At 43.8% G+C, this 27102-nt stretch overlaps 1 protein-coding gene across 1 annotated transcript in view; it reads right to left on the bottom strand.

Moving 5' to 3' along the window:
• Positions 1-27102, bottom strand: part of robo2 (roundabout, axon guidance receptor, homolog 2 (Drosophila)) — a 250147-nt gene that overhangs the window by 133055 nt on the left and 89990 nt on the right. The window contains exon 2 of the mRNA XM_046073265.1: positions 20371-20697. Coding sequence (XP_045929221.1) covers positions 20371-20697 — 327 coding nt within the window. The remainder of the gene's footprint in view (positions 1-20370; positions 20698-27102) is intronic.

Here is a 27102-nt window from a genome sequence, read left to right on the forward strand (position 1 = left end):
GACTAAAGGGCCACATTAACATAGCCCTAAACTGCATTAATGACGCACATGCTTCAAGTCACCTGATTTGAGCAACAGGGTTATTTGTAACAAAGGGAAGAGTTAGCTCTGAGACCCTGACCTGAGGGCAGAGCTAACTCCCAGATGTCAAGTCTCCATCCTCACCTTTAACATTTTTGGATGAGCACCCTCGGAAGAGCAGAAGGCTCAACAACAAATGTCCTCTCTATAGTCCCCTGACTTCCCTTCACTGACCATGTCACACCCCCTAGACAAACATACACCCCTAAAACATCTGTTCGGCAAGCAAACGTTCCATCCCCCCATCTGTACAGAGTGCACCCTGGACCACTCTCACTTAGCAGCCACACCCCTACACCATCCTCTCAACTTCCACTTAGCAGTCCATCCACATCAAACCCCCCAAGCAGACATTTGCACACACAGACTTCGCACTGAGTGGGTCTGGCCCAGATTGGCAACTAGCCCTGTCTGTCCGTCTGTGTGCTTACCCCCTGAGCCAGCGCATCAGGATAGCCTTCCCATGAGTAGGGGGTTGGGTTTCTGCTACCGCCACAGTAGCAGAGAAGTTCCATAGTGGCTCCACTGGCAGGCAGACTGATGGGTCCCCAACCGCTGATGCCTGCCAATTGGTCTACCCCACTCCTATAATGACTAGGCCCACAACCACCATTCAGCAAACTCTGGAAAATGTCATTAATATATAAGTGTTAATAGGTGGAGCTACACACTAATTGCACACTGGAACGGGATCATGTTTAATATTAGAATCCATTACGCACCAGCTGTTGCAAGCGGAGGCAAATGAATTAAGACAACACATTATTTACTTGTGCACAGGGCAAATGGAGACTGACAGCACAGAGAAGGTTGACACTCAACATGGCAGCTGTTACTCACATCTGTTGACTTGTGTATCTGCAGCGCTCAGCGGCTCTTTGATACGAGCTGCTCCCATAAATAGTTGACTTTTCTCTGTTTCTCTGCTCTGCCAAATCTAGCTGCAACGGGCAACACAAAGATGCAACCATACTGTAGAGTTCAAGGTTGATAAAAGCTTCTTTTCAGTGGGAGAAGGAAAAAAGCTTATAGCTGTGTCATTTAAACAAGGTCAGCAATATCATAAACTTAAGGGGAAATCTGGAGAGTGGCAGTATGCAAACATACCTTTTGTCAAACAGTACAGTACATATCATCAGGTTCAGTGTTGCTAGCATATGTTTTGTACGTGCTAAAACAAAACTGTTGCTGCTAGTGAATTATGTCAATATGCTCCAACAGTGTGAATGATTACAAGAGAAATAATAAAAAACATGCACGGATGAAATTAATAAAATATAGCAGAGACACATTTCTTTTTCTCCCTTGCCTTCCTTTCACCAAATCCCTAATGAGCATGTCGCTGGCAGAATTAATTCCTTATTGTTTAATTGATTCCCAAACAGCTCTCATCCATCATAAGTCCATTCAATATCTTACTCTTTTAATCTCTGTCTGCCCCTCATCATAATTCTGTAGCACAGGCCATTACCCACGGAGAGATGGCTCACACTGTGCTTTGGGCATCTATAACACTGCCCACACCCAAACGCTAACACACCAACACGTACGTGCACACACACACACACACACTATATATATATATATATATGTGTGTGTGTGTGTTGAAAAATCAATTCTGTTTCTATTAAATATACATCCAAACAGGCAGAGCAGTTGATGCTGCAATGGTACAGACTCAAGTGATGAGAGGTGGTGCACCAGGGAATGTGTCTAACATCTGTTTGACATTAATGATTCCTAGTGCAGCTCAGAAGCTACTGTAAAATTCACAAGGGCTGTGAGAAACCAGAGTAATTGGGATATGTTTAGGATATCTTACTATGTAGTTCAAGTTAAAAGCCAACAGCAGGGCTGCCTGTACTTTCTCATCTTAAGAACCCCCAAACATGTTCTGTTTGCATTCAGCTTCCAAATATATATAATATATAAACAGCCATGTTGAGAATAGCCTTTGTACATGAAAAATAATTGAGCTCAAATGGTTTTAACAATTCAGTGTAATGAATATTTAGTTGTGTAAGAGCAGTAAATAATATTTACTTAGCTGTGCAACTAAAATGAATAATGCTCATACTTGGCTGGCTCTACAAAGTAATGTTGCTTTGGCCACACTGAGTAATGCTTGATTTGCTGTGCAACAGAATGGCTGTGTCCTCTTTAGATGCAAGAGCAATTGTGAGGGCCTCGTCATGTATCAGCACCCACTGACGTGCCCATCCCAGAGGCGACCACTGCACCATGTCCCGTTCCTGACACACCAACATAATGAATGGGCTAGCTAATGAAGGCTTACTAATTGATTATGGAGAAAACAGAGTATTACTCACCCAATGATGGCAGCTCCAAGGGGTGCCGAGACACTTTGTCAATGCTCTGGTTTTCCAGCCTGTTCAGTCCAGAGGGTCTTTATATCGACCTTCTGACCAGCGTGGACACCTCACATTAGATGAATTGTATTATTTTTGTAATATTTCATTATCCCCCTACATGTTTTCTAACACAGATCATTGCATAATTATTTGCCCCCATTAACATTAATTCAGCAAGTTAATGTGTTGTACATCTTGCTACAGGCATACACCAAAACCAACCAGGTGTGTCCGCCAGGGATGAGAGTGAATGGGGATTTCAAGCCTCTACACTCTGAGCTGTTGTTCACTGAAGCAGACAGAAGCTGCTATGGTGGTAGGTGTATGTAAAAGGCCATTGTCTTTGATTAACTAATTAGTAGACATTATCAAGACTAAACAGAAGTCATTACCAGTGGGCTTTAGAGAGGAGACCCTCATTTCCCCACGGGCCTCCAACCACTATCTCCCAGGCTCTGCCCAGTCCGCCACAGCTCAGGTCACTTATTAAATCTATAACAACTAATTTTGCTTTTTAAATGAACCTCTAATTGACTTTCGCGTGAAGAAAGCAATGTGGATGACCCAGCTTGTATTATCAGAATCACTGATTGAATCGCTGATTGAATGTGAATCCGTGGTGTGGTATGGGGTTTCAAGACAATGGAAGCCAAGTAACGGGGATTGCTGACCCGAATGCTGATGCTTCTTTCTCTCTCACACATACACTAACTCATTATCATACGCATATTAATTCATACACCCATAACATCAGCCTAGCTGTTTCTTGGTTGCTTCTGATGTTCTGTTTCTTATCTTTCGTCTACCTCTTTCATCAAACCCTTTAGAGATTACTTACACAACTCAGATGTTGAACCATAGAAAAAGAGTTAAATATTTCTGCAAACACTGATTTGAATTAAAAAAATACCTGCCACATTGCCACCGTGTGCGACAGCAACTGCAGGGCAAGTTGAAGGCGAACGAAGTACAGCTTGTGTTTATGGCATCTCCAAGAAAGATCCAGTGGGTTGCACATGCTCCCAACTGCCATCTTCTGTTGAGCTCAGACAAGGAGTGTTGTCAGGCTCACAGGCAGGGGCCAAACCATAATCAAGAAATTATCATAATTCACTCTAATCATAAGTGAAGGAGGGCAAAATTACTGAAATTAAATACTGCATTACTGTCTCTGACTGCAGGGATGTTTCAGTAACTGCTATTTTCTGCCAGTGTTTTAAATATACGTTTACCGTACTCGTGCCGCCAATTAAAACACTAAGTCAAGGGGAGTGACACAGGTTTACTGGGAAGAAACACACAGATGCATACACACATCCTGGTGTGGATTCAAGCTGTTGGTGTGTAATAACAAGGGCAAAGGCTGAGTGATGTGATTGCACAGAGTGCTGTGTGGCCGGGCTCCCAGTCTGGGGCATTAGGCAGCTCCACTGCAGTGGTAGCAGCATGCTGGGAGAAGGAAAGAGGCAAAATAAAGGCCTGGTCAGAAAAGGCCGTTCTGGTCTAATTGAGTCCTTTGGGCCGAGGCTCCACTGATCAGAGACTTGTTACAGGAATCCGGTTTCATGGTTTCCAAACAATGAGAAGGGATTTGTAGTCCTGTGGGATTCCACTCTAACCTTTCTGTGATTCTTGTGGTTCTCGCTTGGCTATCTGCCCCTGTGTTTCTCTGATCTAAATCTGATTACTATAACAATATAGAAACACTGCGGTTGAGCTCAGCAAGTGGTATTCACATATAAAACAGTTCAGTGATGCTGTGCTGCTGATGTGAATATATTGTTTGATGCCTATGGTGGGGATTCGTTTTTAGAGCTGGTGTCTGCTTCTACATGACTGGAGCATGCCTGGCTTCCACATGATTATTCGGCTCATGATGCTGACTCAACAGAGCAATCACAGCTTCTCGGGCCATAGGAGAAGACAATAACACACAGGTTGAAGGATCAAAGCTCAGAGTATTTGTTCTGAGGTACCATAAATCCTAAGACCGTTATTCAGACCTGCTGTCGAAATGATTAAATATTGATGGAGATTTCCAGGGCTTTACACACATACTCTATGGTGTTGGCAAAGTTTGATTAATAGCACTAAAGAAAGTTGAACAGTTTAAAAATATTAAATACATCAATGCTGAATTTGTTCAGATTTTGTGTCTAATGTTTCACTGTGACGATGAGACAATGCACAGCTGTTGTTTAAGAGAAACAGAGTGAATAGAAAACTGAACATAGAACAACAGAGCAAAGTACAACTTTCAGTACAATGGCTCACACGAGAAACATTCACACCATCTACAAAAAGATTCATGTGAGAAATGCATGTTTTCTTGCTTGCTCTTACTCCCTTTCACTCTTTATCTCTCTCGCTGTCTGTCTCGCTCAAAACAATCCCTGGGAGACAGAAAACAACAAAGACAAATGACTTTGGCCTTTTAAAAGAAGCATCAAACCTCTCCCTCCAGTGGGCAGAGGATCCACAGAGGTGTCCATGTTTCTTGCTCACCCTCTGCAGTGACATTAACTAGTGGGGGCTCTAGATGAGCTTCCTGTGGAGCAGGAAAGGCCAGGACAAACACAGGCGCTATGCTGGTTTTAATAGGCGCTAGGCCCACTCAAGTGTAGCAGTTCATAAATTAGAAAGGAGAGCAAAGAGAGGAAGATGGGAGACTGAGCAAATACAAGCAGCAAACACATGACAGAGAACTGCCTGCCCTCTGGATCATCAGTCACTTCAGCATGATGTGAAAAGGAGAGGAAAGAAAAGAAAGGCAAGATGGAACAAGAAAGTGGATGGAGAATCTAATAAAATGATAGTTATTTGCCAAGGCTTCAGTGAAAATAGCACAGGAATACACAAACTGCATGAGACACAAATTCAAAGCCATCCAAGACTCAAGTATAAGCTTTTTTTATAGTCTGGAGAAGAGACGGATGGGGAGGAGGGAAATGGGCGACAGGCACAAGGCCTCATCCACCTGATGCCACAATGCTGCCTCGCACGCCTTCCTTTTGTGTTCCAAAGTGCTGGGCAGTGGAGAAAGGCAGACACAAAGAACAGACAGGACTCTCTGCAGGACACTCTTTGTGCCATCGCCACTCACAGGCGGCAGGACAAAGCAGTCAGCTGCCTGGACACCTCGTTAGCCCACTCCCTGCAGCTCTCACATGGCACAGGGTTGACTGCGGCCCTCCTGCTGGGGCTGGCTCACCGCTACAGTGGAGCTTCAGCCACTAAGAAACACACACATAAACAAACACACACACACACACACACACAATGTGTGACTGTAGAGCATTAGAGATCAAGGAAGAAATAGCGCGTTATAAAACACACCTGTTCCACAGACGGTTCAATGCCCTCCCTTCACAAGCCTTTTCATTCATATTTGCTTAGGTTGTTAAAGCCGATCTTTTCAGATCCAGTCCACAACAAAGCACCTCGAGCTTGTTGGAGATGGCTGGGGGAAGGGGATGAGGCTCTCTTTCCTCCTTATGCTCTTTTATCTTTTTGCCTTTTTTCTGTCCAGGTTGGACGGGATGAAGGGAGAATATAGATAAAGGGTGTCAAACTGAGGTTGGGTGTTTGGTTGACGATATCAATGAGAGGTGCACAAAGACCTGTGTTTATAAAGTTAACCTGACCAGAGCAGAGGAAAAATCGATCATGCGAGGAGTGCATACTATAGTACACAGACTGTACAGTACATACACAGACACACTCAGACCCGACAAGCAATTTATAGCAAGGCCGCCCATCTTTGAGAGATAAAACTGAACTGAAGAAGGAAATGTTTTGACAACAATTAAAACAAGCTGATGTATCCAGTTAACAGACACTTTCAATACTATAGCAGTATTTGTTATTGACTGGATTATTTCCTCTCAGCATTTTAGAACGGCTTTCAGATATTAGCTGCAGGCTAAATGACATAAAATAACAATAGTCAGCTGAAAAAGTAAATCCTAGCTCCTTAAATTTGTTCATTTGCAAGCAAATAAATTATTTTGACATTTGGAGGCTCTGGAATGTTTCCACTCACAATCTTCCAAAGGCTGTATGAGGCTGTTTTGCTATTACCAATAGGCTGTTCCTTTTAGCATGCCCTGGAATATTAAGTAGGGTTAGTGCTTAGCTTGCTTAAACCAAGCCAAATAAATATGCAGGAATTAGTTCCAGTTTCATACTCCGTCAAAATAGGATCCACCAGTCAATGCACCAAAAAAAACCCCATTCACCACACTTCAACTCATTCGGGCTACAAAGAAAAGCAAAGCGTATTTCATATTGACACAAATAAATAAATAAATAAATACTGGAAGCTTTGTGTGCACTGTGTCAGTGCCTTACATGAATGCAAAGCAAAAATAAAAAATAAAATACTGGGGCCCACACAACTATACACGTGTGAATACATCTGCATTCGCCGGTTGTTGGGCTGGTGTTGGCTGGTTGGAAAATAATTGTCCAACAATAATGCATACAAAAACCAAACAATTCACCTTCCCCAGCACTCAATCACATAAGTTTTCCAGACATTACAAGGGATGATGTACCAGAATGTAGCAATCAGTCAACCTGGCTGTGGCCAGCACCCATTTATCAGTCTGTACATCCCTTCCCATTCAACAGCTGTGAACTCATATGTTGCTGTCCCTCTGCCTGTCACTGTCCATCCATAGCCATAGCAACCACAGCACACATCGATCAGCCCACCCCTGCTGCTTTTTAATCTGTTCCCACCCCCAAGGACCAAATACGCTTGAAAAGTACAGTGAAGAAAGGTCACCCCATCCAATTAGAACATAATCAGGGATGCACACTAGAGGGTCATTCCCTGAACCCTTGTAGCACATCGTAAATCCTACACTGCCCAAGGAGGGGCAGTTCTGGCAGATTCAGAATGGCTGACTGATTGCAGCACTGGCAAATGAGGCACTAGAATACATATTTTACTGTAATGGTGGATACGACTAATATGAATTGTTGTTTGGAGATGTAATGGCATGTGAATGTGCCGCGTTTATTCCCTAAAGTGAACCATGTTATCACCAGTCCGTGTATTGACCCTGTGATGACCCTGGGGCCCAGATCAATCAGGTGTCCAATCAGGATTAGATCAAGCTGCCCCATGCATCCTTTCTCATCACTCTAGTGGCTTGCTCCTTGTGAACCCCCCCATCCCACAAAAGGACATATACGCAGGCAGAGAATGACAGGCCTGCTGGAACGACCCAATGGAAAGAACCATGTGGAGACCATTGTCATAGGTTGGCAGAGAGACAAAAGCTAATGAGAGAAGTATAAAGAGAGAGAGAGAGAGAGACAGAGAACGAGAGAGAGGGTAGGTCAGTGAGCTTTGAGCCTCTTGTCGGCTGATCTAAGCCAATTAGAGACAAGTGACAGCTCAGCTACATGCTCATGACACATCTAGACCATGCCACCGCTCTGAGCCCCAGCACCCCACAGTACAAGCTTGACTTGGACCCCATCAAGCCCTAAACACTCCGCCATGAAAGCCTAAATATCCCTCTGCCACAACCCTCATCACTCCAGACACAAACCGAAGCCAAGGAAGAGGGAGAGAGTATGCTTAGCAAAAAGACTGGTCTCTCCTTCTGCCCATCTTCCTCTGCTCTCCAGAAGGAAGTGGTCGGCCAAGCAGAGCTCTCTGCTTGCCTTCATCATGGTCAGCCAACTCTCTTGACATCTGATCTTGTTGAGAGTTGCCGTGACGACCTGGGAAATCCACTGACCTTTGCCCCAGCGATTCAAAACTTGTGAACCTGAGACGAGAGAAAGCCAAAAAGCTTGGTGGGGGATATGTGAAATGAGGATTTTCAATTATAAAAGGGGGCAGGTTGAAATGACCACTGCCAGCTGTCACTGCTGTGTTTTCTTTTTCCTGTGAGAAGATAATGGTGTAGAGCCCTCCCAGTATACATGAGGGGAGGTGGTAGGCCACCAGGTTGTGGGTTGTCAGGGCTCCAGCACAGGGCTTCTGATTAATGAGACAGGGCGTTGCGCCACAGGGAGCTCATCAGCACGTGCCACACTGGTGGTAACAACAAAAACGCTTGACACTGTATAGTAGTGGACTGTCCACACTTTTATAATGAGTCACAGCAGTTAAAAAGTCAGACACTTGTAGAATGAATGTAGACAAATTTACCACCAACACCATACATATACATGAATACATACTGTATAAACTCCCATGACGTTGAAATTGGATATGTATCCTCTCATTCACCCTTGACTGAGCATCAAGTGTATGAAATGTGTGGATGGCTGTTTGGGGGAGAAGAAGCAAGAAGGATGACAGCAAGGAGTGATGGGAGTAGAGGGACACCCAGCAGGGGGTGGGACAGGCCAGCCCTCTGTACGTCTAACGTCTGCCACTCAAGAAAGTTAATGATGCCACGTTCTTGGGCCAACCATCCCCCTGCTGTGTGTGAGAAAAGAGACAGACACAGAGAGAGAGGACTGAGGGTGATGTTGTTGGCACATAGATGCAGTCAGAGGAGGTGAGATGATCTTGCAGGGTGAGGTGGGGGTGGGGTATGTGGGTAAAAATTGAAGGTCCAAGAATATTTATGACAATCAACACCCCAGTTGGCACTGCTGTGTGATTTTTGAGATGAATAATATATCCCCCTCCCTTTTCTTCTGAATCCCATTGCTGTCTCCTGCCCTCATCGGCATCCTTTATCGAGTCCAGTTTTATTAAGGTTTATGAGAAATGCCGCTAATTTTATTAGCAGTCAGTCACTAGGTTGCTATTTGATTTTTCTTAGCAAGGGGTGGGGGTAGGGATGGGTGTTTTGGATGCTGGGCTGAAATTGTTATCAGCCAGTTAGGGAACAGCAATTTAGGGGATAAGGGAGAAATGGAGGAGGGATGGGGGTAGAAGAGTGGCAAGATGCTGAGGAGAGATAGCAGAATCTGGTCTAGCACTCAGCAAATCTAGAAAGATCGTGCAAGGTTGAGTTTCAAAAAAATGTCATACAAAGCAGAAAAGGCCCTTTGTAATGTAAATTGATAAAACATGATAAACAAAGGGTGTAAAGGTTCATAGATGTCAGAATACCAACCTGGGCTTAAATTGTGGTTATTGCAGTAACAACAAAACTTGAGTAGTATAAGAATGAATAAACTGACATATGCTCATATCCCCTAGCCAGTAATTGCATTATCTGTGCTTTTCTTCCTCTGACACAGGAATAACCCTGCCTTCCCGGGCTGTTTCCCGTTTCATACATCTCCCAATAACACTCGGGTAACTGTATTATCAGTGTGTGCTAGAGATGTTCTCCAGACTGCCAAATGCACTCATATGCAGCTCTGTTATCAAGCCATGGGGTCAGATGATGGTCAATCGATGATCAGTCGGGAGGTCAAATCCAGGGCTGACCGAAGGTCAGCCTATCTTGACCCAGAGGTATAACTGGCCTATTACCCTCCTGTATTGCTGTGAATAGAGCTAAATCATGTGGACAACTCCCTTCTGCTTGGAGTCTGATAATCTGATAAGAGCAATGTACCATAACCTCAGATTAGTCATCACGGGATCGCGGAAACAAGTACCGACATATCCACAATATTTCTAAATTATTGTTTATTTTTAATGTCCGGGATTCTTGTCACAGAACAAGGTTGTGTATAAAAGGATAAGTGAATTACCGAAAACAGTTTTAACTAATTTAACTAATAACACATTAGTTCCATCAACTAACAACCGACTAATTGCAGATGTATCCCACTCATCATGTTTTGAATAATACTGTTTTCCATAACCTCTTGCACAGCAACAGCAGCCAAATCGATATTCATGAAGTGTCGGAGATGTAATTCATGTGTTCCACATGAACACCACAGGGACCTTTAAAAGAAAGACTAGAAAAAGCCAACATGTAAATTTCACAGTTAATTCCTGGGCATGGCTTATGTTGGCCAATTAAGCTGTTCTTTCAGCTCCATTACAACGGGGTGTCTTGGGGTTCATTTTTCCCTTACTGTGCCATTTAGGCTTCAAATGGGCAAACGAGCATTGTGCAAGTTGGACGACAAGAAGGGAGTTTGGAGCCTGTTACAAAATGTGTGTACGTGTGTGGGTACAAATCCTGTCTTGTGTACGAGTTCCAAACGTCTATGTGCTGCTGTGCCTCTGTGCCTGTGTGCATGGAAGCCTAATTTGTGCATGAAACAGGAGAGCGTTAATGTCTTTTAAAGATCGCTGGAGTCAAATGAGCGCGCTCATCAGTTAGCCACACACCCCCTGGTGATCACTCAGTGTCGTTAGATTTCATTTCCTGTGGAATAAGAAGATCTCCGTGGATCCAAGACAAATCCCTGCAATTATAGCCACGCTTAAGATGATTCACTACCTTCATTTCTGTCTCAATAGGTGGTGGGTACTGTTGTGTATGCATTATTGAGTTGACTAATACATCAACAGTAATCATTAGAAATACACTAACTAGATTTCTTAGAATTTCTTCCTGAATTTCTCATCTTCACAGAAAGCAAAGAGAAACATACAGACGACTGTGCATATATGCCTATCTAAACACACACACAAAATGAAACACAGGCAAACATGGAAGTCACCTACATGTCCGTTAATAGCTTTGCCCTGGACATTGTAGAGCATGAGGGCCAGCAGCAAGAGGCACTGAGATAAGGTTCAGCTTTGCATTTGAATAGGGTGTTCTGATTTCTATTCAGTTGGCCTTTGGCCATGCTAGTGCTTAAGTGGTCTGGGCGAGTCTGTCTGGTCTCTACTGTGCCAACCAATGTGCAGGCTCATATCTGGCAATGCGCAATGTCTGTCAGTGTCCAGGACTGTCTGTCTGTCCGTTTGGCTGGATGAGTGTCTGGCTGGTTAATAATCAGCCTGGCTAGCTGCTAATCATCCTCCCAGCTGCAGAAGCAGGTGGCCGTACATACCACAGCTCCCAGTCTCATTCACCATGTGATGTCATCTCTCTGCACCTGGTCACACTGCATTACACATAAGTGAGAAAGCCCGTTTCCCTCTATGAAATCACATGCTGGTCCTGAAGCTGAGAACCTTTGACATTTATTTCTCAATGGAGGCGAGGTAACAGCTCTTGCAGTGAACTGGTAGCTGCTGAGTGAACATCATCAAACTTCTTTGTCCCCACCTTCACCCCGGCCAAGCCTGGGACTGATCCCAGAGCAGTCTAACAGGCAGAAGCAGCAGTTAGGACACACTCCACTTCGAAATGGAAGCCATTTACTCTGCAACACACAAGGTCACCTTCAACTAGGCACAGCAGCCCAAATTCCTCTGCTGATATGCCCAATGGATGCAACGGCACAGTCATGAAAAGGTCAGGCAGTAAAATGGAATGGAACCACAGCTGTCTTAAAAACCACACTCTTAAACACTTGATCTTGTCTCCCTTCACTTTTGAAAGTGATCAAAATGCTTTGAGTATCACTTTCAAACAGCAGGAAAGGAAAGGAGAGAGGGAGGGGAAGGAAAATGGGGGAAAAAAGAAATAGAGTGATAGAGGGAGGGAGATCTGGTTTCAACTCTGGTCTGCAGCTGTTGAGGGCTCTGGTGGCTGATAGGTGTCCCTTACAGCAAATGTAATCCAAGCCAAACACAATCTCTGTCCACGCCATCGGGAGATCACCAAGTCATAACACATCCGGACCCACGATTACTCTGCCATGGCCCAGGGCCAAATAAAGCCTGGTAACGGTTTAAGAAAAACAGCTGGAGAAAAAGAAAAGAATAAATAATTACTAAATAATAAGTCAACATAAACCAAGTTACATTGAGAAAAGAGAGGTCCTGGTGATGCAGCCAAAATTGGATTCAATGAACTCTTAGAGCCAGTTTCGAATTTGTTTCCCATGTCCCCCCGCCCCTTCCCTACTTCCTACCTATCCACACAGTTCAGTTGAGAACCTAATGAAGCTGAAATTCTGTGTCTCCTAAGTTCCCATCGGGCTACTTTAAGGAGGGACTGTCCTTCCTTAATGACTGCACAACTAGAAAAACAGCCACAAAAGCCATTTACTTCAAGCATTTGTGTGTGTGCTTGTGCAGTTGGGTAATTGTGTGTGCACAACAGCTTCCAACAAAATATATCCATCAGACTGCCAGTGTGTAGTGTGACAGTCGTAACCCAAAATAAACAGACTGAATCATGAATCTGGTCCTGAGTCCTTACCCTTCCTCAAGATCAATCCCCAGCAATATTGTGCACTCCACAGTGTTGCGCAAAGGCATGTATGCGTGTGAATGAATGTGTGTTTAAGGGTGTGTGTGAAAGTAACCAAGGAAATAATGGGCATTTGAACCAGGAATATCAGTGCAGAAATAACACACCATTCACCACACCAGAGGGTGAATCAATTTCAGCGACATTCGATTCAAACCCATATCAGCTAGCGCCTGAACTTCGGCCCTCCATTCTGTCACCTCCTCCCTAGCTCCATATGATGGATTACCATCTCTGGCAGAGAGAGAGAGAGAGAGGAAGGTGGGGGGGGGGGGGGGGGGGGGGGGGGGGGGGGGGGGGGGGGGGGGGGGGGGGGGGGGTCAGTCACTACAGGGACACATTCATTGGAGGGGAGCGCTGGGTTAAGGAATTATGGTTTGACAGAGATCTGGGGTGGATAGGACAGGGCAAAGGGTTCTCCAGGGGTCAGAGGATCCAATCCTGGCTGGACTCAATGGCAAGCCAGCCTCAGAACGTAGCAGTCTATAGGGATTTCTCTCAGGGTCACATTTTTCCATTAATATTATTATCACTCACTTGTCCCTTTGCCCACCTGACAGCAAATAGAGTGGTGTCAGGCATATTCATCTATCTGCTGGTAAATGTCACACCTGTGGAACAATTTGACATAGACTTGGAAACCCCACATGTAAGGTTATCTACACACAGCCTGAAGAACGGATTAACAGACTTATAAAGCAATGGATATTCTGGAAGATATTTCGATGGTCATCAAATTAATTTTGCTTACTGAAAACTGCAAGCTACACAGGGCTTGAATAAATTAAATATATAAGTCAATATTAAAACATAAATCAAAGTGCAATCCATCCATGAACACAGGAGCCTCTGAGCCTGTCTGTGTTTTAAGGCTGATCAATAATCAGCCTGAAGACAGATCTCAATAATTTACAGCTCAGTCTACATCTCAAACTGTCTGATGAGAGTAAACAAAGCGGCAAGGCAGGGTAAGTTCATTTTCTAGAACATGCTTGTCTGAAGGTGCTTACGTTTTACAACAATGCTGCCACGCTTGTACAATTTAGGGACCCAATGTTAATGCAGAGATTTATTTTTCAGTCACTGCAGAGTGAGCACCCACAGTGTGAAGCATGGGTGATGAGACGAATGGGGGTGGAGGAAGCAAGGAGAACGAGAACAGAGAAGGCAAAGCACAGCCAGGCAGGAGAGACAAAGCTATAGCTCTGTATTGTCAGAGTGAAGAGGCCATCAATAACAGTGTCACTATAAGGAGAGAAAGAGGGAGAGTGTGAAGGAGTGAGAGTAGGGTGTATAAAAGAAACACAACAAAATCCGGTGCGACGGGTGCTTCATCTTGCTGGGCACTAATGGGCGTGAGAAGTGGCTGGCTCAGCATTCTTTGCTTGACGGCTCACTCCTCTGCTGACGGGCCTTGGCATCCATGACGGAACGCCACACTCTTGTTTAATCCAGTTTATACACTCGAAGGAGACACAATGGAGGAAGTAGAGAAGTGAAGAGTGAGAAAACAGGAGAGAAAGAGAATGAGAAAGGGCTGAGAAAGATGGTCAAAAGGTCATCCCAAACTTGGATCTCCTCAAACGCTCGATCTCTGCCAACTTCCTGCATCTTCTCATCACACTTTCCCTCTTTGTCCTCGGCTCTTACTGCACTACTCCATTATTGCGGTCATTATTCAGCCATAGAGTGCCACGGTCTAGATATGCTATATTTCCCATCTTCAGCACTATACTCACTTTCACTGAAGGTAAGAAGCTAACACAGAGAGTCTATTTCCCTTGGTGGAGTTGGGGAGGTCAGAGCTGGGACACAAGGTCTGCCGAGGATAGTAAAAGTGCAGTCTCAGGACATATTGTGTGCGTGTATGAATGTGCTTGTTTGTGTGACACTGAAAGGTTAGAGTGCTGGTAGAGACTGCAGTGTATTCCTATGATTTATCTCCATGTGAGAGTTTTCCAAATTTCTGTTCCATTACTGCAGGCCAGTCTTTTTCCATGGGAGTTGAGAGGTGGAGGGAACTCCACATTTTCTGTGGCCATCTGTGGCTGATAAATGAGAGAGCAATCTGCATGCTGCTGTATATGGTTGGCAACAACTGCATGAGTGTGTGTGTGTGTGTGTGTGTGTGTCGGGGGGGGGGCATTGTGTGAGTAAATCCCAATAGATAACAACACCTCTTTACAGAGGTCAGCAAACTGCAGCAGCACAGACACAGAGCTGACACATTTAATCAGGGATTTTTCTTCTCTCACAGTTTATCAGGGGAAGATATTTCTCACACCCTTGCCTGCCCTCACCATCTCTCTTATCACAGGACAACACTCTCACCTTTTCTGCATCCATACTTTTCGCTTTTCCTCTGTCATGTAACTGCTTCTTTCTGCACTGAACTTGGCCACTTTCAGCAAGAAATCTCAGTAGTGCTGAATAATTAACCAATAGCAATAGTCATTCAGATCATTTTTTTTTTGATATCAAAATGCAAAGATGCGGTTAAGTACATAGCAGAATAACATCTTTTCAGCAACTATGGTGGCATGTTTTTTTCTCAACTGTAACAACAAAGCTTTTAGAATTCACTGCTGCTCTGATTGGTGGCTTATACTGGCCTCTTCTCCATGGCAACAGCGGCAGAGGCTCATGTGTATTTAGTATTAAGACCCATCCGCCATGCCAAAATTACAGCCAAAACATGATTTCTCTGAAAACTTATTGGATCATTAAATCATTCGGGAGTGTCTCTTTTACTATGTTCAGTAACACAGAGGATACCATTCAAAGAAAAAATTAAATGGGAATACACAAACACACTTCACTTCAGACACACTGAGATGTACTGTGAGAGTAAAACATATTTAAATACAAATTAGATTGTGCTCAGTTTTTGAGCCCGTGTTTAATTTCCTATCTGTAACGTGCATCATTAATGTGCTGCAATGGTTGCATTGTTGCTGCTTCCTTCATTACCCTTCATTATTTCTCAAGGACTTCAGCGCAGATGAAACCTCAGCCTACTGGGGTTTATACAAGCGTGAGGGCAGGTGTTTGTGTACACTTTTGCATGAGTGTCTGTTGTTTGTATGCACTTGTCACTCCATTTTCTCATTTCCGAAACACAATAATGAGTCAAGATGAACTTGTGAAAACATTGGCAGTGCAGCTCAGCCTGACTCCCCACCTGGCCAGCTCCTTCTAGCCTGTCCCTTTATTAGCTTCCCCTCATGCTGGACACAACAGGAACAGCTTGGTACCCTCCCTCCTCTCTTCACCACTCACACCTCTCCCAACTCTATTTTCCTGCTAATTACCTTGTTGTACGAGCACCAAATGCTACCTAACGATTCACTTAATTGCAGAAGTGGTACATTAGATGATATCAAAGGACCTTTTTAAAAGTCATCCAATCCCATTCCAAGCGGCATTTAGAACCAACCCAAGACATCTGTTTCATTTCTGTGTCATTTGCATTTTTAAAGGTTACAAACTGAACAAAGCAACGATACAGATCTACACCTCAAGATTCTGTGTTTTCATTCCCTTGCGATGCCTCTCCCGCCTTACAATTATACACATTTAATACACACACAATCACATACATGTCAGAGGACCTGGGTCACATTCAACACTCAATTAAAAGTGCAACTGATCACCCTACATGCTTTTATCTAGAGCACTACGTACGCGTGCTACCCATCCACCTGAAAAGATGGGGCTAATTAACATTTTCCTATCGCCCCAGGTGTGCCTTGTCACACTTACATATACACCGATATCTGCAGTGCTAGCAATTTATTCAGTAGCAGTGGCTGCAGCTAGCATTTCTGACACAGGCTTCACAATGATTTATGAACCTGCTCATTGACCTAGTTTATTCTGAAAAAGGAAAAGGGGGCACATCTCCTCGTATATGCGGCATATCCATGCCATGGAGCCGGCCTGCAGTCAGTGGAGAGCATGGGAGGAGGAAAAAGATTACAAAGCAGACTGCTCAGACACCCTCTAGGCAGCACGTTTACAAGTTCTCCATCTTCTGAAGTACAACACAGTGAACAACAGCTATAATGAAATCTTTTCCCAAATGCAGAAAAGTGATGTCTAAGCATTAACCTCCAACTCTGCACATGCACCAAGGACTTTGATAACATAAGGCAGTGCATGCTCTTGTCAACCCATTTGTGAACAATGTGTGCTCAACATCTAACAGCACTAAAAGGAAACATGTTTAAAAGACTAAGCCCAGTAACCGCATCAGTCCCCTCAATCTGGCCCACATTAATAATGCAGAGGCACCTCTCAGAGGCCTCTTCCCCCTCTTCCTCTCCAGTCCACCTTTCCCCATCTAACAGAGAGAGTGGTGAGTGCTGCCCAGCTTGATGTCCAGCATGCAGCAGTGCCACTATGCTCACTGGACACTGAGTTCAATCTGTTTCAGAGCTGCAATTCAATTATCTCACCAGGGTTCTGCTCAACCACTCGTGAACGGAAGGGGGGCAAAGGTGTATTCAATATGAGGGAGGGAGGGAGACAGAGGAAGGTGAAAGGCGGGGGGTGGGGGCAAGATATATCATTAACACAAACCCAGTTCAACATGGATATAGATTTAAATGCTGCTTTTTCCTGTGCGATTAGCTTTGGCTTTACAATCACTAGACGGATGTCAGGACCTGATAAAGCTAATCACTGCAGTAAGCCAATGCGGTGGGATTTAGCACCCCACCCCCTTCTGCCCCAGTACCCCTAAAGACCTGGCTGACAGAGAAAGCTGAGAAAGCCCTGGGCCCAAAACAAGCTGGGCATGGAGTGCTCTACAAAATGACCCTCCCCCTTTGGGATCTACGATAGGAAAACAAAAAATACAAAAAGAAAACACTGCAGATGGTCATATCTTTATGTCAGTGAGGTAATTTTACACAGTATATAATTGATCATAACTTCATTGTTGTTGTTAAAAATACTTACTGTTTAAATATATATTTCACAAAGAAGTAGGACATATTAATTGATTTATTAACTACACTTAAAGACAGATGAAAACTACTGTATATTTAAGAGAGATGGAGCATGAGAGAGGGTGCATTCAAATAATGAAAATAACACTGTGGCAAAAGAACAATGGCGCTACATTAGACAAGTGCTGCACTGATTCTATTCGTTCTGGTGCCCGAGGCCGGACACTTGATTGGTTCAGACACCAGTCCTGCAGATCAGCTTCAGGAAATTCCTACTCAATATCCATTAAACTTGCAACAAGTCACTAATGTCTTATTATAATACCCCATGTGCATATTTCAAACTCTTTTCTTACTCCTCATCCCGTCCATTTTCTATGAAGTGCCTCAGAAGGCTTTGATCCGCTCATGATCAATTGATTCATATCAACACTGTTCTACTTCATCATAATCAAGTAACATAGTAGACTCTGTTGAACTGCACTTGACCCACCTACAAAACCGCTTCCTATACCCACTCCATCTCGGTCAGGCCAACACTGCTGTCATTTTTAAACCGTGAAGTTGGGTCAGGTCAATTTAAGCAAAACTGTGTGAGGTAGTGTAGTGCCAACATGGGTTTATCCATAAATGGAACTGGAAGATCTGTGACAGGAGATCTTACGATTTTTGACAAACAAGTAAATGTAGACGAGGACTCATTTTGATTAATTTCATCCCTCCCCGTTAGTGTTCCTCTGGTAACACTTGCACCCTTGGTAAAAACTTATTTCTGTGCCCAAAGATGGTCCTGGTTGGGCTTATTGATGCAGAACAAAGGTACAAGATGAAAAAAGATCCAGAAAATCCAGTTAGAAGGCGTATTAATTACCAAGATGTTACACAGTTGTTTATACCTCTATCTTGGTGTCTGCAAAGTGACTAGTAAATTAGCCCAGGGCAACAAGCCACGCACTACATGTATTTTTGTCTACAGTAAGGTATCTGGATAAAAGGTTTTTGGCCAGGACAGTGTGTTGCCTGACAATGGGACAGCTATGTACAAGATACAGTTCTGTATTTGTGTTTTTTTATAAAGAGTGTGGCCCGTGGCTTTGGTCCGAACCGCTATCTCTCAATCCCAGTATCACTAGTATTACCCATTAAAGGTGTCTTCTTATTTCTTCACCTTCCTAGCTCTTTCCTATCCCCTTGTCTCCAGGCCTCCTGACCTCTCACCCGTCACATTTAAGCCATTCAAGCAGTCAATGCCTCTATTCAATCCCCACTGCTGCTCAACTCATATTACATGAGTGAGGTAGAGAGAGTGTACTGAAAATAAAGGATAAGAAACAGTATGAGAAGGGGAAAATAAAATAATCTGGAGACTTCATCAATTTTTCATGAATTTTCATTTAGAGTGGGAGAGCCCTCTTACAGCAATCGATAGATCAAGCTGCTGTCATGCAGTTAGCACCTGGGGGCTGCTGAAAAGCCCTCGGGAAGACAGGGGACAGGATCAGAGGCGGAGAGCAACCCCCTCCTCTCAACACACAAAGTCCATTTCCCAAAGATCACAAAGCACCCACTACCCATCCTACTACCACTTATCATTGTAATCACCTTAGAAATACAGTTACAGGTCACTCCTATTACGAGGGAAATATTATTTCTGCTCAGAATATTGTCAAACCTTTAATAAGCAAAATGTTGTTTTCTGTTTACTAAGGAGAATGGGAGAGTAGCATCTTGTTAAATTGAAAATTAATAGAAGTTAATTTCAGCTAACTTTACAATGCCTAAAGTTCACGTCACTTATGGTTTGAGATCTCAAAGTCTCCCATCCATGTTAAATAACACAAATCAAGGGAAGCATCTAAAAAATGTGAAAATCACTAAACATACATATTATAGCAGGATTATGTCTCGTGAAAATAGCCCTTGTCTGTAACACAGTCTTTTTTTACCTAAAATTACAATGAGTAAAAACATCATAAAGACATGGAGACTTTCCGCTCCGCCTTATGTGCAGTTGAGGTGCCTCGGAGCCGCTCCATAGGAAGCCCAGCCTGAGCCTCCTTGGGGGGAGGCTCATCTTCAAAGGTAATTTCATCCACAGCTCAGGTTCTGCCTGTCAGTGTTCACCAACACAGTCCAGGCAGCCTGTGTCAAATGTCCGTCAGGACTTTGATCTGGGCCTGACGTTCTACCCCACCCACCTTAGAGAGACCCATGCCTGCTATGCCATCATGTCTGTCTCATTTAGTTTGACAGTAGCTTTATGTCCAAGTCAAAGGTCTGCAAACTTCAATAAAATGTTCTTGAGATAAGAATATATAAAATTTATCTCATGTCCTGTGTTGAAAAACTCATTCTGCACAACTCATTATCCCCCCAAAGTCACATGTAGTGAGACTGGGAGCTTAATTGTCCCTTATAGACCTACAGTAAATTATTACAGTGTGCAAACAGAGAACACCAAAGCAAGATGGAATGAACTCTATTCCCTACAGTAAGAACCATTTCATTTTCCATTATGTATATAAAAAAAGATTGCATAATGTTGACAGGAAATATTCTCTCTCAATTTTCTTGTGCTGAATATAAAATTATTTTCAATATATGGAAGCAGCAAGATCAAGACTTTTCTTCATCTAGCAAAAGGACTTGTGCAAAAAAATCTAAGCAATGCGCAAAGAGGAGATATTAAGAAGAGTTTTGACTCACATGCTACTTCCAAAGATGCATTACGGCTGACAGCCTCCCCCAGGTAGTTCCGGGCCACGCAGACATAGGCTCCCTCATCTGGTTTGCTCCGCCGTCCATGAACTATGCGAAGGAAGAAAAGAGAGCCACTGGGCAGCAGCATGCGGTGAGAACGAGGGTCATCTTTGTCCGTTTCCACCCGCTCTCCATCCTTGTACCACTCCACTGTTGGGGTTGGCCGCCCCTCTGCTTTACAGTTGAGAGTGGCGGGCTCCCCTTTGGAGACAATCAGGTCAGATGGGTGCTCCACAATCCGGGGTGGGGAGTCCTCCTGGCGCAGACGGGATCCTGGAGGAGAAAGAGATGCAAATCAATCATAGACGAAAAACAGAGACTTTTAGCATCGTTTCAGCTCAATATTTTAATATTAATAGAGATTCTAAAATCAATAGCCCCATCTATTAACATGATAGTCAGCAGGTACACTACGTAAATAGGGAATAGGTAGAGATTAAATTAATAAACACAACATGATTACATTCCCCATCTAGCAGGGCTAATGTGACAACCTTTGATCTACATACAACCAAAAACTCAAATTCAGGTGCCAAATCAGCACTGTTGGGGAGAAGGACATACAAGTTATTTTACTTAATTTGCTGCCACCGCTACCCAGATGGGGATAAGCAATGGAAAATGGATGGAAGAACTTAACTAATAGTTACTAAAGCTGGGTTAGAAGCATGTAAAAAAACAACATATATTGGACCTTTAATCACAACAAAAGGCCAGTCAAAAGACAGCCATCTGGTCATCTCAACCCTATATGCAAGGGCTTGTGGGTAATTGGACCCATGGGTGAAGAGTGAATGGAGGCATATAGTCAGCTTACCTACTAAGTATACAGACACCCAAATTACATATTTGGCTTTCTTTAGGGTACAAACAAGTACAACTGTTTTATATGTGATGTGAATATGAATGATGGGGGTCCAGACTAATGTCAAATGCTAATCCCCTGTGGCTCAAAACCATGGCCCACTCTTTTTTATTGGGACTTGCAGTGGGTGAGCTCAGGGAATCTGGCAGCTAAGATAATGCTCCCCAAGTCAAAGTGCAGTGTGTGTCTTCGTGACCAGGTCTTAACCACGGAGATAAGGTGTTGTAAGCCACACAGGCATTTACATCACAGAGGCCATGGGAACTATGCAACAATCGAAGAGTTTGATCCATCATCAAACAATTAAAGACACAGTAAGGAGTTCAGGGAATGAAGCAAACTTTTCCAATAGCCCTTTCTTTATCCTCTTTCTTTTGAACCACATTCATTACCCCATCAATAACTCTTGATTCAGTTGGCCAAATGTAAACCCGCAAGTGCTGTATTAAGTAGAGTGCTGGGCTCTTTGTCTTAAAATTAGTTGTTGCAGGTGTGCATGTGATTGAGCTAAGTTGATGACTGTGCCCTTCCCCGGGGCAGTGCAGTGGGGTAATAGGACGATGCCTTCTGCACAGAAGAGCAGTGTACCACATAGGCCTTTGTGCTTGTGTAAGGGCTAATTTCAACATGGGATGGAGGCAAACGAGTGGAGCTTCCAGCTCTTTGTTTGCCTGGGTTTGCACATGTTCCACTACCCCTTATACTTGAATCCCCCTAAGGAAAACAGCACACGCTGTACCCTGGTATTTTCTGCCCAGGAGTCTGCGGGCAAAAGGACAGGAAGAGTTAGAAATCCACTGATCAGCAAAATACACTTCAAAGACAGTGTGGTGCATGTGTGTGCACATGTTCACACACATACATATACATGCAAACACACTGGGTAAATGTGTACTAGTCCACCATTTGTCTCAACAGGGATCACGCATCAGACAGTGGCATATCGACCCCTGAACAGGAGGTAGTCTGTTCTCTCTTCTTCCTAATTTGGGTTAATTCCTTCCATTTCCCTGTCATTGATTAGTGATCAGCTCTAGTGTCTTGCTCTAAGTGGGGCCACAGACAGGGGTTTGTTGTGGTGATATCCTGCTCGCAGAGTGCATGATCTAATCTCACTGGCATTATGTGGAAAACTGAAAATGTACTATTGTTGGTGGAACCAACCTACAGTACACTGCTGGCAGTTTTTAACCCACTCTCTTTCACCAGTGGTAGGTAACAGTAACCTAGCATGCACTCGGTTTCCCTGTCAGCTTAGGGACAGAGGGGCAAGTTTGTATTCTGGCGGTAAGTGACTTAATAAATGGAGCAGTAATTAACACTGTGACATTGATAAATGGAAGGCAAGATAAAGGACAGAGACCCCCATCTCCCTCAGATGGAGTGTCACACGCACATTTATTCTTATCTCATTGGCACATCTGCTTCCCTTATAATATACAGGCCCCGTGGTGGCTTTCCACTAAGGCCATTGCGCATGCACAGCACTAAACTGTGGCGACTCCATTCGATTTATATCAATCTAATTTCTTTAAATCCAATTTGTATTCCAATCTACTGCTTTCTAATCACTTAAACCTTGAGTCTCCATCTGCTCTCTTCTTTCCGGTGGAAATGAACACAGCAGATGCCTCTACAATTGTCCTTTCACTGCCAGCAAAAAGCAGAGATGGGTGCACAGAGGGCCAGACGTGACTGGTCAGTGCCCTTCCTCAGTGGAGGTAGTCAGGTGTAGATGTAGAAAAGGTTAAAAGCACATCCATATGCCATGGAATATGTTCTAAAAGAGCCACATCAACTCAGTACAGGATAACCTCAACATGTAAACCTTGCATGTTGTTGAGCAAGCTTCACTTTCTAAAATGTTTGTAACTGCATGTGTGCGTGTTGTTCTGTTTTTTGTTTTTTTACTGTGACCCATGTACTACAAATGCTGACCAAGAAGATCAAATAAATAAAAAAAACCTCCTCACAGAAGTGAAAGTCAATTTTCAGCTTCCTATTGGGCCCCCTTTCTCACTCTTTACGTTAAATGGGCTTTCTGTTGCCCTTTTAATGCGATCATTGGTGCTGTGCAATCAAGTGCTCTCTGAGCTGAGGCGAGAGCACTTCACTGGGTCTCAGGGCACACGCTCCAATCAAAATGCTGTGTTTCCCCCTGTCTGCAATAACACCACCATTACTTTTCACCACTGCTGTGCAGTCATCCTCTCCTGGAGGAAAGCAGGAACCAGAGAACAAACAAGCAAGCACACATACAGAGAATGCAGCCAGAGAGGGATTACTGAACCAGAAGCTGATTCTTTTCTGCCTTTTCTTTCAGTCTATTTATGTCAGCTTCACTGAGATCAGATGCAATTTTGCAATGCTGCAAGAAATCTACTGCTGCTTAAAGTAGTAACCCAAGAAGTCAAGCAATCCAAGAAATGGGTAGTTTTGCTTTCTCACACTGTGGTGTTTTCTGTGTTTCAAATTCACATTTCACATTTATCATTGAAAGATAACAGACAAGACATCCACTTTTAACACAGTTAAACAAAAACTGTTACATTTGGATTATTTAGGATACAAACACTACTTTAACTATCATTACTGCTTATTCTCCCTCATATTCCATGGCCACACACACAGAAAGGACTCTTCTATTATCTTTGTCACATATTTATTCATGCGTGCAACAGAAGGTCAGGCCTTTGATGATCTTTTAGTAATTATTTTTATTAGCTCCCAGGAGAAATTCTAGCCCACCAACCAAATCAATACCCACACCAGTCTCAGCCAGAGCATAAAAGGAAGGACTCCCCAAAGAGATGTTAGTTATTCTGCCAACAGACATGTGCGCTGATCACAGGTAACCAACGGCAACCTCGTAACAGGGAAAAAAGTTACAGTCACTGAGGCTCCATAAATATCAGAAATGAAAACCAAGGTCCTGGACAAGATGCAGTAACCCTATAATGTGGATACTGAAAGGGAAGAGGCATTTCAGGCAGAAAGTGCGGAAATTCAGCCAGCTGAGTGAATATAAAATTGTACAAAACAAGACTAAAGCCTCAAAGAAATTTCAGAAGGAATGAATTATGCATTAGACCCATGTTGTCCATTCTGAAATATATTCTCCCCCTGCCTCCCACTTCTCCTGGCTCTCTTCACAGCTCCTCAACCTCGCCACTCCATCTCTTTCTCTCTCTATATATATGTGCCTCCACCTCCCAATATCTCTGTCTCCTTCACTTGCTCCCTGTCCTGTTACATCCTAACCTCGCTGTGAGGGTGACAGAGTCATATCCGTCATGTCATCAGAAGGGATATGCGAGAGCGCAGCAAGGGGGAAACTGGGGGTGGCGATAAAATGATGTTACTGGCCGTCCTCGCCTCTGCACTGGCCTGCCATGACACTTGCAAGCAGCCTGTTCTGCACCCGAGATTCATCTTCTTTACAGCGATCTGTCAGTGGCGTCACACCACATGAGCTCCAGTATACTTGGTGAGGTATCACCAAAGACAACCTGCTGTATCAACTGGAGTCCTTCCCAGCCCACAGCATAAAGCCAGCCACTAGATACAGCCTGGAGTTATTGGCAAAATCCTTAAAGTGAAGACAAAGTGAAATGAAGAGTGTTCATAGGTGCAGAGCACATTCTTCCACAAGAGAAGGAGAGCCAGCAAGCTAGCAAGCTCACATGATGGGCTCTGTTCCACCTCAGCACTCTGCTACTCTACTGCCCCCCCACCCCGTTCTCCGACTAAGATCTATACTCTGAAAGCAAACACAAGGGTAATTCTAGGAGCTGCTCCGAACATCTCACTGCATCCACGCTTGCCTCCAACAAATATCAGATAGAGTTCCACTCCGAGTGTATTTTGGGCAGTGGCGTGGTGAGGTCGTATTGACTCTGCATCTGTGTATTTGCACTCTCTTCCCCATGCAGTTAGAATATATAAATAGGTTACTGTGGGAACAGAATATCTGATTGTGCTGCTAACGGTTGATTCACATAGCTTGCATATCAATCATTTCCCACCTTGTTTTTTCCCCAAACTACTCTCATTCTCTTTCTTCATTCTACTATCAGTAGCCATGAACTGAAAAGGTGATGTTATCTTTAATTTCAGCAAATGGCCTGTATCAGAAGAGGTGAGGTTTCTAACTTGAAACAAGAGTCTAAATATAAATATAGGAGGCTGCGTAAGGAGTATAGCACTAGCTGTGTGGGACTGTCAGGCTACTGTTAGGGACACTAAACTGTGATGCAGATTAAATGATTTCCGATGCCAGGGCCACTCAAGCATGTAGCTCGCTGCACCACCCCACCTTCTTTAGCCCTCTCTTTTCCTGCAGATCGTTCTGAGCAGTCTGTGCTCAGCTATTTTCTTGCCTGCCTCTGCTTTGCACTGTGGCTGTAGCCTGGATGTTGAAGATATTTGCGGAAAATCAACGACTCAAATCCCAGAACAAGTTGTAAAAATTAAAGAGGTGAATTGAATGATTAATAGTCTCCCCTTCCTCGTCAACTATTGTAGAGGAGCCCTTGAGTTAAGCTAATGTACACTTCCTCCAGTCCGGCAGTGGTCTTCAGTAGAACACTACGGCAGTAGAGCACACTTTTCTTTGGTTACTACTTACAAGCAGCAGTGTTTATGTTGTACATGTGGGCGCAACATTTCACATCACCAATTCCCTTCCTTCAAGCGTGGGCTACTCTAAACAGTTCCTACTGAGAGAAGTGCAATGAAATGAATGGCATCAATTGATTCTCCCTCAAGCATTGTAATCTCTTTACCTGCATTGATGAGCTGCCCCAGCAGATTGAATAGGGTGAAATAAATAAGTGCTTTATTGCTTCAGAAATAAAGGCGAAGGGAAGAGGAGGGTGGAGGGGAAGGGCTTCAGGTGTCTATGATACACTGTGTTGAGAGATGAGTGGATAATTGGAGGTGTGCCGTGGGTGCTGACCTGTAGTGAACATGTCGCAGTGTCCCTGCATGTCAATGAGGGCAGTCACCACCTCCAGCTACTCCAGCGTCCCTTAGATCCGCATGTGAACATGAGGAATAAGAGCTCTAACCACACACCACACAGAAGTGATAGACTCAGAAACCAGAGAGGTAATCAAATGGCCCATACAGCTGACTGACTGTGTTTTTTAAGCTACAACATACCAAGTCAAAATGAGATATATTAAATTTCTATTCCATGGGACAGTTCATCTGGTCTGGCTTAGGGGAACAGGGTCAAGGGAGCTAGCAGTAAGTGGATGAAGGACTCATTCAATTTACTCAGGCCCATAAATCCATGTTAACACACAAAAAAAACAAACAAAAAAAACAATGGGCTTTGATGGTTATTAATGGTGCTCACAAATACTTCCACACACATACACCCGCTTCATTACATAATTCTACCCCTGGCTGGGTGTTACATGGCCTCTAAATGACAAATGCCTGTGAGCAGCTCACCAGAAAAATCACCACCATCCTGGAAGTGAAACTGGAGAGTTCAAACGTTCAAGGGTGTGATTAAGGCTTTCTTCTTAACAGCCGCAATGGTTGTGACACTTGGCTCGTGCCATGTTCCTCACTAAGACTTCTACCACAAAAACAGTCTCACCAGGAGCCATTATACACAGTAAATGAACTCACCCCTGGTCATGCTGGTTTGGTTTACAAACCAGCGTGGTGCCATGTATTTGCAACAGGGACACAAAAAGCACCGATTCCCACAGCACATGCGTACAGTACAGACCCTTATAACTTATCATATATGATGCATTTTTTTATGTGATCACCTTCCACTTATCTTATAATGAGAA

This window comes from Micropterus dolomieu, linkage group LG17, assembly GCF_021292245.1.
Source record: "Micropterus dolomieu isolate WLL.071019.BEF.003 ecotype Adirondacks linkage group LG17, ASM2129224v1, whole genome shotgun sequence".
Classification (NCBI taxonomy): Eukaryota; Metazoa; Chordata; class Actinopteri; order Centrarchiformes; family Centrarchidae; genus Micropterus; species Micropterus dolomieu.